The sequence below is a fragment of the Solanum stenotomum genome, chromosome 2, assembly GCF_019186545.1.
Source record: "Solanum stenotomum isolate F172 chromosome 2, ASM1918654v1, whole genome shotgun sequence".
Taxonomy (NCBI): Eukaryota; Viridiplantae; Streptophyta; class Magnoliopsida; order Solanales; family Solanaceae; genus Solanum; species Solanum stenotomum.
In genome coordinates this window covers 14,760,255-14,774,919 of record NC_064283.1, presented here as the reverse complement: position 1 = coordinate 14,774,919, position 14,665 = coordinate 14,760,255, and the positions used below count along the sequence as shown (strand labels likewise).

Here is a 14,665-nt window from a genome sequence, read left to right as displayed (position 1 = left end):
TTATCTAGAATTAAAGTGACAAAAGCAAAGAAGATGACAATGTCATGGTCATATATAGATACAATTATTATAAAATAAAATACATACACTATTTTTTTTGTCAATTTATGTAACTTTCCTAACCAACTATCTATTAGTTGGATACCAACTATATATTAAAATATATACATTGAAAGCAGCGATCAAGTGGTTTTCTTTTCCTTTTTAAGTTCTTTTTTATTTTCTTTTTATTGTCTTTTTGGAAGAATTATGGTAAGAAAAAGGAAAAAAAGTATTATTTGGTGAGAATTGAATTTCACACCTAAAGAAAAAAAAATAACATCTTTATCAATGAGCTACTAATATTTTGCTTTTGATGCAAATTGGTTGGAAAGGTATTTAAAGTTTTAGTAGAGACGAGGGCTTTTCATATTGTTGATTACTAGAGGTAATAAAATTGAAACTCTTTTAGTTCGTTCGATCAGTTTAAATTTTAATAAATTATGTTATTTGTTTGTTAATTGACTTGATGAATTGAACTTAAAGTGACGTATCAAACTATTGTACTAAAGCATGTTAAAATATATCTCAAACTCAAATATAAAAAAACTATATATTTCGAGTTTGGAACATATGTAAATTTTTAAAATTTTAAACTAATAATTTAAGATTTTATTGTTTTAAACTTTTTTTTTCAAAAATAAAAAGGAGAGCAAGAACCTTATTATATCACATTGATTCCACTATCTTATAATTTGTGACTAATCTCCAACAAATCAAACTAAGTGGCTATTTCGATAAGAAGATGAAGTTAATAAGGCAAAAAATGAAAGGAAACAAAAGAAGGATAAGCATATTTTATTTTTTCAAATCTTTCAAAATGAAAATAAAGTGATTATATTGATTTAATTTTCTCTATGTAAAGCAGTCATATTTTGCAAATTGATGAGATATGACATGTTGTTTGACCCAATTATTTTTGCCAAAAATGAACTTCAAATGTTAACTTACTTATCGACTTGATATGTTTTGTCTGTTCAAATTCGACTCAATTTTTTCATTTACACATTTAACATTCACATTTGCCATTACATTATAGTTTTTTTTTAAAAAAAAATGTGTATAACTACTTTTTGGTTTTTAGTCAATTTGTACAACAAAAGATGTTGAAATATGAATGTCACTTTTATGAAGTTTCATTTTGTTACGCAATGTAATGAAATTGAAGGATAGCCTAAACTATAAAAACATTAAACACAAAAGGAACTCAATTTGTACAAGTATAAGTTCATGAACGAGTAAAACACTTGTGTTCTAATAAGGGTGTATTCAACGAACAAGTTACGAGTTTATCTGAATTCTTTTAATTTAAATTATGTCTATATCATATATAAGAAGTTATAATACGACTGTTGAATAATATGTCTACTTGAGTTATATGTGTGAGTATAGCATGCGCAGTGATTCTTTTCTTGAAATGTATGAGACTTATTTAAGTATTCTTTCTGTTTTAGTTTATTTTTTTACTATTTCTTTAATATGTAATATATTTAAAAAATTATGTTAATTTTTTTTATATAAATCACAATAAGTAATAACTTAAAATATTTTTAAAAATTGGTTGACAAATTCTATCAATGTCACATGAATAAGGATAGGGGTAACATATATTATTTAAAAATTACGTAAAAAGTATTATAAATCACAATAATTAACAATTTAAAATATTTTAAATTATATATAAAATTAAGGTTTACATATTAAAAAAATATTAATCACAACAAATTGATAATTTATCATATTTTAAAAAATATGTATTAAAAAAATTACAATAGAAAATAAAAACTAAATTGAATTTCAAAACTTAAAAAATGTCACATTGAACAATATTCATTTTCGATCAATCAACTAGTTGTAGACATCCATTACAAATTTAGGTATTTACCAAGCAATTAACTTAGCAAGAAGTGAACATGTTTGAACTATGATTCATATTTTAATTTATTTCAGTCTAATACGCTTAAGTTTCAAGTAATTTTAAAATGAATGAGTAACTCATTATTTTACTAACTAAACCTATTTGATATTGTTTAAACATGTAAAGGAATTATGTGTTGATATTTCAACGAAGAGGTATGAGAGATTAGATATGGTGAGATTAAGTAAAACTAGAGCTAGATCGTAGAAATAAAAAAAAAATATAATTAAATAAAATATGATACATTTTTAGTTTATCTAAAACATAATAGTAAATAGGAGGGTTTAAAAGCTAAAAATATGAATAACGATGATAGATATTAAAAATTATCATTTTATGTAATATAGAGCATCATGTCGATCACAATATTAGACCATTCAAATAGTCTTTTGACTTTTGATATGTGATATCAAATATTCATATATTATGAGCATCACACCTTGCAATTATTGTTACGATTCCTTCCATATATATTCTGCACTGCTTTATTTTTTGTACTAACAATATTAATTTTTGAATTTAACCACCAACATCATCAATTGTTTACTATATTATTACCACAATATTTTATTATTTTTATTTCCTTCTACGAATTTATTGCACTTCGGACAAAAGAGATTTTTCAGAAACTTGTCTCTTTGAGCTAATAATAAAATATTCACACACTATCATTCCCGACACCAGTTATGAAATTTCCGTAAACATGTTAAACTCATTTTTGAAATTTCACTATAGTAACCTATTTGATATTGTTTCGATTCAATTCAACCAACTCATTTAACACCTCCGTTCATTTCTCACATAGATCGGATTGTGTGTTGAAATCTCAATTAAATTGCTTCAATTTGGTTCTTATGCTTAATTTTTTATAATAATATAAAAGTTTATGGAAATGATTAAGAATTAGAAGGCTCAGTGATGCATTCATAATTAGGAAAATTGGATTATTTTATAATTTTCTTCATGTATTTAGACTATTGACATATGGATCTTAACGTTTTGGTCCCCGGAGTACACATAAAAATCGTTCGTTCTGACGTCCACCGTATATACTCCATTTGCCGCCACCTTGTTGCAGCTGACGTCACTTCACGGCCAGACATCGATTGCTGAGGTCAGCATTCAACAGAAAAGCAAAACTTCTAACAGCTCTATTCACGTCTTACGAATCACCGGCACAGGAAATAATGGAAATCCGGCTAGATCGGCGCGGCTGCGTTGATGAATGCTGACGTCAGTATTCAACAGAAATTTCTAGAGATCGAATAACAGTCTTACGAATCACCGGAACTGGAAATAACGGAAAGCCGGCTAGGTCGGCGTTGGAAATTGGAACGGCGGCGCTGTTGATGAGAAGAAGGACGAATCAATGCCGCTAAAGCTCTTTTAACAAGCTCACCTTCAACAGTTCCTATTCGCACTAACGAATTCGTCATCGCCGACCGCCTCATATGCAATCGGATCGAATTCGACGCCGTTTGGCTAGTATTACTACTCCGTCGATTATCCATTTTCTTATGCATACTACAACGGAACGAACCTGGATGATTCGTCGGCGAACACATACACGTCTTCTTCTGAGAAGAAGCCATTGTTTTCTGCCGGTTCATTACGGAAATAGACCGGCTCGGGGAAGTTTCACGGTCCAGTGTGAAGCGGATCGATGAAGCAGAAGACGACGAAGTTCTAGATGTCGATGAGTAAAATCTCCCGGCGGGGGACAGTGAACGGAGGACCGGTCCAGTTGATCGTCGAGCAGAAGCCGCCATTTTTGCTGTTTTACAGTTGAGAGAGAAGAAGAAGAAGATTGGAGAGTATCTCTTAGTGCCGTGTTTGGCTGTTTGATTTGGCAAACCTTAGTTTCACTCAAGGTATGTATTTATAGCAATCTCCGAATTATTTCTTTTTCATTTTTTTAATTATTTTGGTGGGGTATGTTAGCTTTAATTGCATACCTGACCCTCTAGGTTCTTTAGAATTATATTTTTGGTCTAGATGCGTGTTATTTCTGTGTTTTATGTTAATTGTTAAACACGTAGACTTAAAGGTTAAGAAGCCTCAAACCACGGGATTGTGGTGAAATGTTAAGTAGCTATAGTTTGAATTAATCATCACTCACCTTTTTTTTTAAGTTATAATTATCTGTGTTTCTCTCTTTCCTCTTCCAATCGCGCTCACGGCTCACCTCTCTCCTCCCCTTCCAATTTTGCTCGTCTCTCTCCTTCCTCTCTCAATCTCGCTCGTTAGATATAAAAATATATATGTATACTTCACATATACACAATTATCATATACACATACAATTCAACATATATACAAATCAATCCACCTCTTTTCACTCTCTGCTTTTTCTCGCTCACGTCTCTCTTTTTTCTCTCAATCTCTCTCACCTCTCCCCTTCCTCCCTCTAGAATAACTATAAATCGTAACTAGCAAACTATAAGTATGAAAGCTAACTAAGTTATTTTAATAGCTATTTGCGAAATTTCCTCAAACCATAGTTTTAGAAAGTAGTATATAGGGATTAATAATATAATAAAACAAACAATGGGCTGGCGGAAGGATAATAAAGTTGAATAAGACAAGGGAAGTTGCCGTTTGAGTAACGACCAGTGGGGTTAACAGAAAGCTGCCACGTTTCTGTTCATGTATGGTGACTCACGCCATATAGATTCCACGCATAATTGGTGTCCTATTTGTTTATATTTTATTTACTTAAACCAGATTCGATTCAAATTTTAAAAAATAATTTAATCAAGATACGATAAATATTTTTGAAAAAAAAGTTAAGAGGTAGAAAAATCATAAAGTAAGGCGGTGCACATGTGGGAGTTAGTGTGATTGAATGTCAAGACAATGAAATAATAGAGAATGAACCACGAAAAGATGTGGTGTCGGAAATGGAGTTGAATTAGGCTTTTTTTTCTTCTTTAATTAGAGATCTCACGTATAAGTTTTAGTATGAAAAAATTCTAGATAGAAAACGTTTTTGTTTTTAATGAGATCTTACGCAACATAAATTTGAAAGGATTAAGCTTTAATATAGATATACCGCCAATAATTGAGTGTACAATAGAGATATATGATGCTAAGATGGAAATATCGAACCCATATTTACTTCTTTTTTTATTTCTTCTTCTTTTGGTTGGATTATGTGTTAAACTGATGATTTAGGGGATATAATTATAGGTACCTTTAAGTTAACCTCAATCATAAGTACCTTACTAATATATGTTTAATCAGTTATGTAATGGTGTTAGGGCACAATTAGAAGAATAAAAAATTGTGCAATGGGATTTGTTTTTCCTAGCACGTCCACCTAGGTAGGCTTTAAAATAATTAATCGAAATTATTGTTACTTCATTTGATTCACTTAATCGTAGTATAAACACAACTTAAACTTATTCTAATCAATTTTGTATGGATTTTTATAAAAAAATTTTGATGCTCTAGATCGTAAAGGTATCATATAAAGTAGAATTAATATTTTTTTTGTTATGAAAAGCTAAATATTTTAATGATTTTCTTCACATAAAAATGATGCTGAGGTGTCTGATGGAAAAGGCTAAAACCCATAATTTTAGCTAAATAAAAAAAGATTTTGTGATGGAATAAACTATAAAAGAGATTCTTATAATTAGGTCACATGAAAGTCTGCTATTTTACACCGAAAGCACTAATTTTTCTTTTTTGTTGTATTAATCTAATTAAACCAAATCCACTTTAGTTTAGAATAATACTCGAGGGTCATGACATTAATTACAATTGGTTCTAGAACATTTTTTCAACAACAATATATTAGCGTAGTACATTTCATAAAATAGGATTTGAGGAGAAAAGAATATACACAGACCTTTTATCTTTATCTCATAGAAAGAGAGGATATTTCTGATTAAACCTCTGGCTCAAAGAATAAACAGCTCAAAAAAAGAGAGAAAGAAATAGAGTTACAAGAAACAACAAATTGTAACAAAACAATAACTATAATAAAATAGTAGATAATTGAAGTATAAGAAATAACAAATAATAACAGAAATCGAAGTTCAAGGCACTAAAATAGCAATACTACGACTATATAGCATGAACATATAGAAAGACAACGACTATCTATGTTACCAACAAGTCTTTACTCTATTTTTTATCCTCCACAATCTTATATCTAAGATATGTCCAAGTTGAAACTATATAGTATTTCATATCTTGTCTAATCACTCTTCTCAATACGTTTTCAATTCACCTCTGCCTCTTCACATGTCTGAACAATCATCTCAATTATCTCACTTCCCGCATCTTATTATCCATCAAATTTTACTCTCACCTTGTTATGAATATCGTTATTTCTAATTGTATCTCTCGTAACATACCCGCACATTATTTATTAAGGCGATGCCTTTTTTTTTTTAAATGAAAAACAGTACTGCAACAATTCATTATGCAAATTTAAAAAAAAAAAGGGTGGGGTGGTGGGTGGGGGGTAATAAAATCTTCTTTTTTTCATTCCTATTATTTTTGTTAAACCTTCATGGACAGTGAACAAACAATTTTTATTTTTATTAAAGGACTTTGAATTTTCCATATAATATGCTTTATTTGAATGAAGAGACTTTGACTTTTGACTTTCCATATAACTTTATCAAATTTGAACAACAAACCTAACTTCATTACTTTAGAATTAATTGCAAGACAATAATATAATGTCAATTTGAAATTGACAATTAATTTCTTTTGTAGGAAAACACACACACACACTATATATATATATATATATATATATATATATATATATATATATATTCATGAAATTAACTTTCTTTGATAGCCTTTCTGTTAGTACGATATTGATAAATACAAGTAGAAAATATTATTTGAAAAATATTTATATGTATTCCCATTTCAATATCAGATGGAATTATTGTCTCTTGAATTTGTTTGTACTGTGCCTTTCTGACTTTACCAAAGTGCTGACATAGTTTCCTTATTTGACCAAATATTTCAACATATTAACATTCAGTTGCCATAAGACTTGTCAAGGCATGTTATTAATATTCTTAACTATAGTTTAACATTTTTATTTTCGTAAGGCGGCAGTCTGGAGTAAGACTACAAATATTATTCTCTACAAACTCCACTTATGAAATTTTACTGAATATATATGTTATCATCGTTGTGCTGCAACATGCATTTAGTTTAGGCATAATACATAAACAAACACTCAAATATAGCCTCAGCTGACATTTGAGTACAAGCTTACACTACTTTGAAAGTACACATTTCAACAAACTTGATCTCAACTGACAATTAAAGACTTCAACTCGTCCTTACTATATCTCTTAGACACCTGACGCTAAAGTGACACATAAATTTTAGATAAATAAATGATTACTACTGATCACACAATCGAGACAAGTTGAATTATCTAGATGCACATTTTCAAATCGAATTAAATTAGACCTCAATGTCTAAATTTTCAACCTCAACTTGTCAAAAGTAGTCTTTAGTGCAAATTAATATTGGGACCGAAGCATATATGCATGACAAGCTGCAATATTCTTTTCAAATGAAATAAACCAAACATTAAACTAATCATGTTTTTATAATGGCTTAATTATTTGTTTAAACCTATGCTTTTGAGAAATTAGCACTTATTCCATTTTGCCATCATCTTTTTAAATGAACATAAATTTAAGTTAGAGTATTATTTTAGAGACCCACAGAATAGGATCGACTTGTTTTTGTGGTCCTGTGGGTTTAATTTGATAAGTATGTATATTAGTTATTTAATATTATTTCCACATGGTGGGAACCCATAGTTTTGGAACTTCAATTGGCCCCATGCAATATATAATTAAATAAATTTATCATCATGTAACTGAAAATATGCTTCTATAAAATCAACTATCCAGTCATATTATATGCAAATCATTTTTATTCTTACTGTCGTTTGTTTATTTCTTTTTCTTTGATCCAAATGTCTATTAAAAACATTTTTTTTTAATCTTTCAAGATAGATATAAAATTTACATATACAATATTCTTTTTAAATTTCACTTATTATGGAATTATATCATATATATTATTGTTATTACTATATCATTGTTTTATTGGATTCGATTGAACCCGATTTGCAACTGTAAAGGTCATTTATAATATAATTATAAGTAACTATATTTAACACCATTGTTTGATAATCTTATATATGCGAAGAAGGTAAATCATATTGATACAAGAAAAATTATTATACTGTCAATGTATATGTACCGTAAATAAATGTTATATTTAATGCAATAGCTTTACTATCTTTTTCTACCTTTTATGAATTTAAATAATTGAATTTCTTAACGACTTAAATTCTCCCAACAAAAAGTGTTTTTAGATCATTAGATGGGTCACTAAAATTAGAAGTACACGACAACTATGAGTTGCAGAAATAGTAAATTTAATTATCAATAATAGAAAACCTTATTGAAATGACAATATGACAAACTATATTTAAAATATTGTAAATAACCAAAACCGTGTTCTTATCGTGTTTTCTTTTTTTATATAAAAAAATAGATTAGATGTACCTAGTAGCTTTTTTTTAAGATCATGTATTTATATTAAAATTCTATTAAATAAAATAAATACTTATTCGCGAATCAAATAACTGAGACAAGTTATGAGTTTAGCGACAGTTTAAAACTTATAAACTTTAAATTCTGACCTCGTCTTTGCTTCCATGAACTCTCAAGGATAAATGTATTCGGTAACACAATAACTGAGATAAGCTATGAATTCAACGACAGTTTAAAACACATAAACTTTAAATTTTAACCTCAGAGTGACCTAGTGGATAAATCAGAAATATAGAAACAAAAACAACAATTGGATCAGAGAATGCGATTGCATTATAAGGTCTCAGTTGAACAGATCGAGCAAGCTCGAATTGACGTAACGTGAAACCTATTAGGCCAAAAGCTCCATGGAGAGCAACAAAAGTCCACAGACCCCCCAATTGACACCAACGAGTAAAATCTCCTTGTGCTTCAGGACCCATAGTAACAACAACAAATGTGCTAAACTATTAGCAGGAGTAGAAACCGCGGCAGTTATGAAATTGTAGCCTTCCAAATAAGAACTGGCCAAGTCTTTGCTTCCATGACCTCTCTAAGGATAGATTCTTCTTTTTAAGTGCTACTAATCTAATTAGTGACTTTCCAGGCATGAGGAAATGATGGTGTGCTTATGGATTTAATTGCACGGTTTATCTTTCAAATAAGTCGATTTTTAATTTTCATCCTTTAAATATAGGGAAAATTGTATGAAATAGCAAATTATTAATTCAAATTAAATGCTATAGGCATAGTTTGTTTTATTTGTAATTCACAGAAAACATCCCTTTTTTTGCCATCTGATTCGGTATACAATTAGCCATTTTCGGTATACAATTAGTCATTTTATACATTTTGATATAAAATGTATAAAATGCGTTTGTAGTTGTATAAAGCGAGAGAAAAAATGTATATACAAATACAAATCCTATATTTTCGTCATATACACTTATAATTACACAAATACAGATCTTATTATGCAAATTACAATATATAAATGAATTTATACAAAACTGAGCAATTTGTATAAAATTGAATGTATCTAGCGACTTATACAAATCAAAAGCTCCATAGCACACATAAAAAATTTTATGGAGCGCAATTATGCAAACTATAGCTATAACATACAAATATAATTTTTATGTTTGCTATATATGGAAGCTGCTCTTAAATATATTTGTTTTTAATAGGGCCAAAAGTGCAAATGACCCATTTTTATGACATTATTGGGCTTCAAGTCGACATATTCTTAGTGTCCAGCCCAAAACCTAGTTTGGTCCATATTTAACAGTTCCTTGGAAATCCACTCAAATTTCATAATAATGTTCTCATATACTTGCTATATATACTTTAATTTGTTATTAAAATCAATGTTCCATGCCAAATCGAGCTTATTGTACCTAGCTAGGTACAATTGTTCGGAAAGGAAGTAATATAATCAATAGAAACATGGCTAGATTACTGTATCCGAGCTGGACTAGTGATGTTCATAATGAAAAAAATATACATAATTCAGTTACAGTCAAACCCCTTCACAATAGTCGTTTTCTTTGGAACCAATCTTTCATGATGTTGTGTTATATTATATGTTGTCTATAACAACATTTCGTTATAGCATCCAAAAAACATATTAGGATCACAAACGATGTTGTTATAAAGAGGTTTGACTGAACGTTCTAATCATTTATACATTAGTGATCACCATTATTCATCATGGCTCCTTGGATATTCTCTGCATTTCATCAGCTCCTTCTGGGCAATTCTGCCTATCATCAGCGTTATCGTTGAAGCCTTTCTGCAAAAAATGAGGGCTCGTAGAAAGCATAGAACCTATCGTAAAATTGCTAACAGGTATAAAACATATTAATTAAATACATAAGTATCGCGCCTATGTAGATCTTTTGCTTATATTATGTTCTATCTTTAGATAAGTCTGAGATCATAAATCACTCGAGACAAGTTCATTTCATGTGATTTTAGGTTTAAGTCATCTGTCATCCTTCTTATAACGCTATCACTCACCATAGTTTCACCTTCACACCTATATGGACCGGTGCATCTAGAGGTCGATACAGGACATGTATATATGATCAAACCATTTCAAGCTAAGGTTTTGAGAACTTACGGTACCTAACAAGTACTAAATTGGTATGCATGTTACGAAAAACTTTTCTACAACTTTGAACAAGGAGTCTAGTAGGCCGGTATTTTTTTGTAACTATGATAACTGAGCCAGCTTGGACACACCTCGAATAATATGCCAAAAAGGTACCTAAGTCAAAGTTGTACTTCTCAGTTATAAGTACACAGCATCTCACAAACAATTGTATCAATTTAGCTGTCATCTAATTAAACAGTTTTCAAGACTCCAATACTATATCGCTCAGACTCTTCAAAAATATTCTACAGATGCGTGTCTGATCATCCAAAAGTAGTGCACTTTCTTTCACATTGAAACAACTTTAATCACAAAACTGTTGTATACAAGTGTGATAAATATTTACCTCTTTAGTTAGACCATAAGCAGACATAAGTTCATAGAACTTGTGCATCAACATTTCTTCCTCAATCTACAAGTAGTATAATATGGAAAGCGGATTTATTAAATTGAACGGCAAAACAAGGTACAGATAAGGTTTGTGTACATTCTACCTTCCCTAGACCACCCCACTTGTTGCCAGTGGGATTACACTGGGCATGTTGTTGGTGTCATTGTCAATAGAGGCAGAATCCTGAATTTAAAGGTTATGGGTGCCATATCGCCTTTAAAATAGATGTGTTCATCAAATCGATCAAATATTTAACCTATTTTTGACCTTCTTTTAGAAAGGGAAGTGCTAAAAGAAGAGTACAAGGTTAAAGAAAAAACCTGAAATCTGTGCAATTCCTCTGACATTGTTTTATGGGCATTCAATAGTAGTTCACCCTCTCTCTCCAAATGCCTGCATCAAAAACATAACTCAAATTATAGGGTAGTCCGATGAACGAAACATCTCAGCATTTATACAAGATTCAGAAAAGGGTCACAGTCCGATGCACGAGACATCTCACATTCATACAGGATTTAGAGAAGGTCCACACCCTAAGGGTGTGATGCACACCGGGAGGAGGATAACTTTTGTTTAGATTCTATATTTGTATTAGGCGGTATTCCATTAACAACAACAAGAAGATATTATAGTTAATTATATTGTGAATCCATTAGCTATTAGGACTATGGATTCGATGGCAAGTTCAAAATCCATAAACTCTAAATTCTAGCTCCACCTTTGGACGATATAGGTAGCCTATCTATGACTAATTTTACTACTCGAACCTATGACTTATAGGCCATCCTAATGTAAACTATGACTAATTTTACTACTCAAACAAATGATTTATAGGTCATCTTAATGCAAGCTATGACTAATTTAGTGCTCGAACCAATGACTTCCACATCATCCTAATGTAAGCATGACTACTTTTATTACTCGAATCCATGACTTATAGGTCATCCTAAATGTATTCTATGAGTAATTTTACTGCTCAAACTCATGACTTATACGTCATCCTAATATAAGCTATGACTAATTTTACTACTTGAACCCATGAATTAGGTCACAAACAAATATAACTTTTCCCGTGCTTTAAGGCTCCCCTTCAAATTAACAGCAACAGAGAAGGAAAAAAAATAATATCTTGCACACAAGCAGCACATTATGAGGAAACAGATAAATAATGTAAAAAATAACACAGCAATTTATTTTAAGGTTTCTTCTGCATAATTGGGATCCATTTTTCTAGGGAAAAAATTGAATCTTTTTCTACAAAAACCTTAGTGGGTCGTAGAAATTGGCTTCAATATATAAATATATAATCAATAAAAAAACTTGTTTTATATACCGTTCAAAAACAGTACTTTCAAATTTATATTTAGGGTGTGTTTGGTATGAAGGAAAACATTTTCCGGAAATGTTTTCCAATTTTCTCATGTTTGGTTGGGTTAAATGTTTTGGAAAATGTNAACCTCCAGACACGAAAAGAGCATTTACAATGGAGTGAATACTCCTGAGAGATCTTGTCTAAGACTAAGAGTTTTGGCACATTGAAGTGCTATAAACCTACATAAACATAGAGGTAACCAATAGCTAGATTTCGCCTAAGCATATTGGCATCTTCAAAAGAAAGGGGAATCATGGGGGATCGTAGCACCAAGAAGAGTGTTTTTTCTCGTCTTCGAAAGGACGGAATCTGCATCTTATCCATTCTAAGGGGGCCAATAGCCTCCTTAGGAAGGTCTTCTTTATGTAGGAAAACTTTATCTTCTTGGAGGGTGGTGGCATGCTTTGCAAGAGCATCTGCGACTCCATTACTTTCTCTATAGCAATGACTAATCATTACATTCTTCTGATGCATTTTGCGTTGAATATCATCGATTATATCTTGCAGCCTCCAAGAGGGTCTGGTCACCCCTTTGATCATGTTGATAACGATCATCGAGTCTAATTCCATTTCAATGTTCATGATGTTTTTGTCACAGCACCATGAAATTCCTATTAAGGCAGCATAGGCTTTACTAAAGTTGTTAGTGTAGAAATGAGTCTGATACGCAAAGGCCATGACTAAGTCCCCATTTTTATTTCTAACAATTCCACCAGGCCCCGCTTTGTTTTGAGCTTTCATGAAACTCCCATCAGTGTTCAGTTTCCAAGTATCATCACTAGGTTTGTTCCAGCAAACCATCAAGCTGCTGACAGTGACTTTGTAATTTTCAGCTATATGATACACTTGCTTCCAGTCCCAATGTTGGTCCATCCTACTAAACTTTTTTTGCATCGATTCTTTAACCTGAAACAGAATCTTGTGGCAAATGCTATTTCTGTTGACCTGCTTGTGCTCAAATCTAGTAGTACACCTTGCTTTCTAGATTTCCCAACATACAATGATGGGGGTAGTAAGGAGTAAAAACCTATGTACAACATTTTTGGGTGGTAAGGTCCACCATTGATCGAGCATGTTCTCCATGTTTCGACTGGTCAGTTGCAGCCCGAGGGGAGAAGTTATATGTTGCCAAACTCTTTTTGCTAGATCACTAGCTATAAAAAGATGATTAATGGTCTCTTGTTTGGTTTCCCTGCAACAGGAGTAATTAAATCCCAAGTTAGTTTGAAATCTAAGAGTCGAGGCATCAACAGGAATTAATTTTTTAAGAACTTTCCACATAAAAAAGAGATTTTGAATGGAATTTCTTTTATCCAAATTACAGAGTTATAAAAGTTAGGAGAACTTCTCTTTCTGAAGTTATCGAATGCCGAGGAGCATGTGAACTGACCATTTTTAACCTCCAAATGGCTTTGCCATTTTGTTCTCTGTTGCCAATGTGGATGTTTTTCACAATACTCGAATATACTCAGGGACGATAAAATTGAGTTCATCCAAGTCCCAATCCCGCCTTGTAAGAAATTGTTTACTTTCAAGTTGCTAGGTTTGTAGGGTGGGTTTGCTAAAGAATATAGAGATCCTTGAAAAGTCCAATCATCCCACCATAAGTAGCATTCACCTGAGTTGACTTTCCAGCAAATATATTGTCACGCCCCGAGCCTACACCCTGGGCGGGACTGGCACTCGGAGACCATTGCTGGCCCCAAGCGAATCCTTGGCCTGGCTTTCTTAACTCAGCAGAAACTTATCTCAAAAGCATAACTCAATGCAATGAAAGGTTATAAAACAACCAACTGATAAAATCTGGCCAAAACGGCAACTCGAGTCTCAAAATAGAATATTTACATATATATATACACAAAAGAGAGACTCATACTAACTGACTGACTGTCTATGAAGCCTCTAAAATACTGAGATGGATATTGGGACAGACCCCGCAACATCCTAATAAAACAAAACTTAAGAACATAAATAATTGAGCCCTCCGGAATGCAAGGAGGCTCACCACTGACTCTGGAGTGCTCAGCTGGATCAACGACGTGCTGGATGCTGATCCTGGGTACCTGCATCTGCATCATAATAAGATGCAGGCCAACTGGCATCAGTACATGGAATGTACAAGTATGCGAGCTGGACCGCTAAACAAATAACTTAAGCTTGAAAAGAGTAAAAAGGAACTCTTACCTTGGCTCTGTTC

General features: G+C 31.6%; 2 protein-coding genes across 2 annotated transcripts in view; both read right to left on the bottom strand.

The window, feature by feature from the left end:
• Positions 1-14,665, bottom strand: part of LOC125855112 (probable inactive ATP-dependent zinc metalloprotease FTSHI 4, chloroplastic) — a 460,535-nt gene that overhangs the window by 148,712 nt on the left and 297,158 nt on the right. The gene's annotated exons all lie outside the window — the stretch shown is intronic.
• Positions 2,859-3,827, bottom strand: LOC125855134 (uncharacterized). Its single transcript, XM_049534816.1, has one exon. It carries the CDS (start codon positions 3,724-3,726, stop codon positions 3,232-3,234), a length of 495 nt encoding a protein of 164 aa, XP_049390773.1. The 5' UTR covers positions 3,727-3,827; the 3' UTR covers positions 2,859-3,231.

Bases quoted from the DNA above. Each gene is read 5' to 3' on its own strand.
- LOC125855134 (XM_049534816.1), bottom strand. From the start codon at position 3,726: ATGGCGGCTTCTGCTCGACGATCAACTGGACCGGTCCTCCGTTCACTG.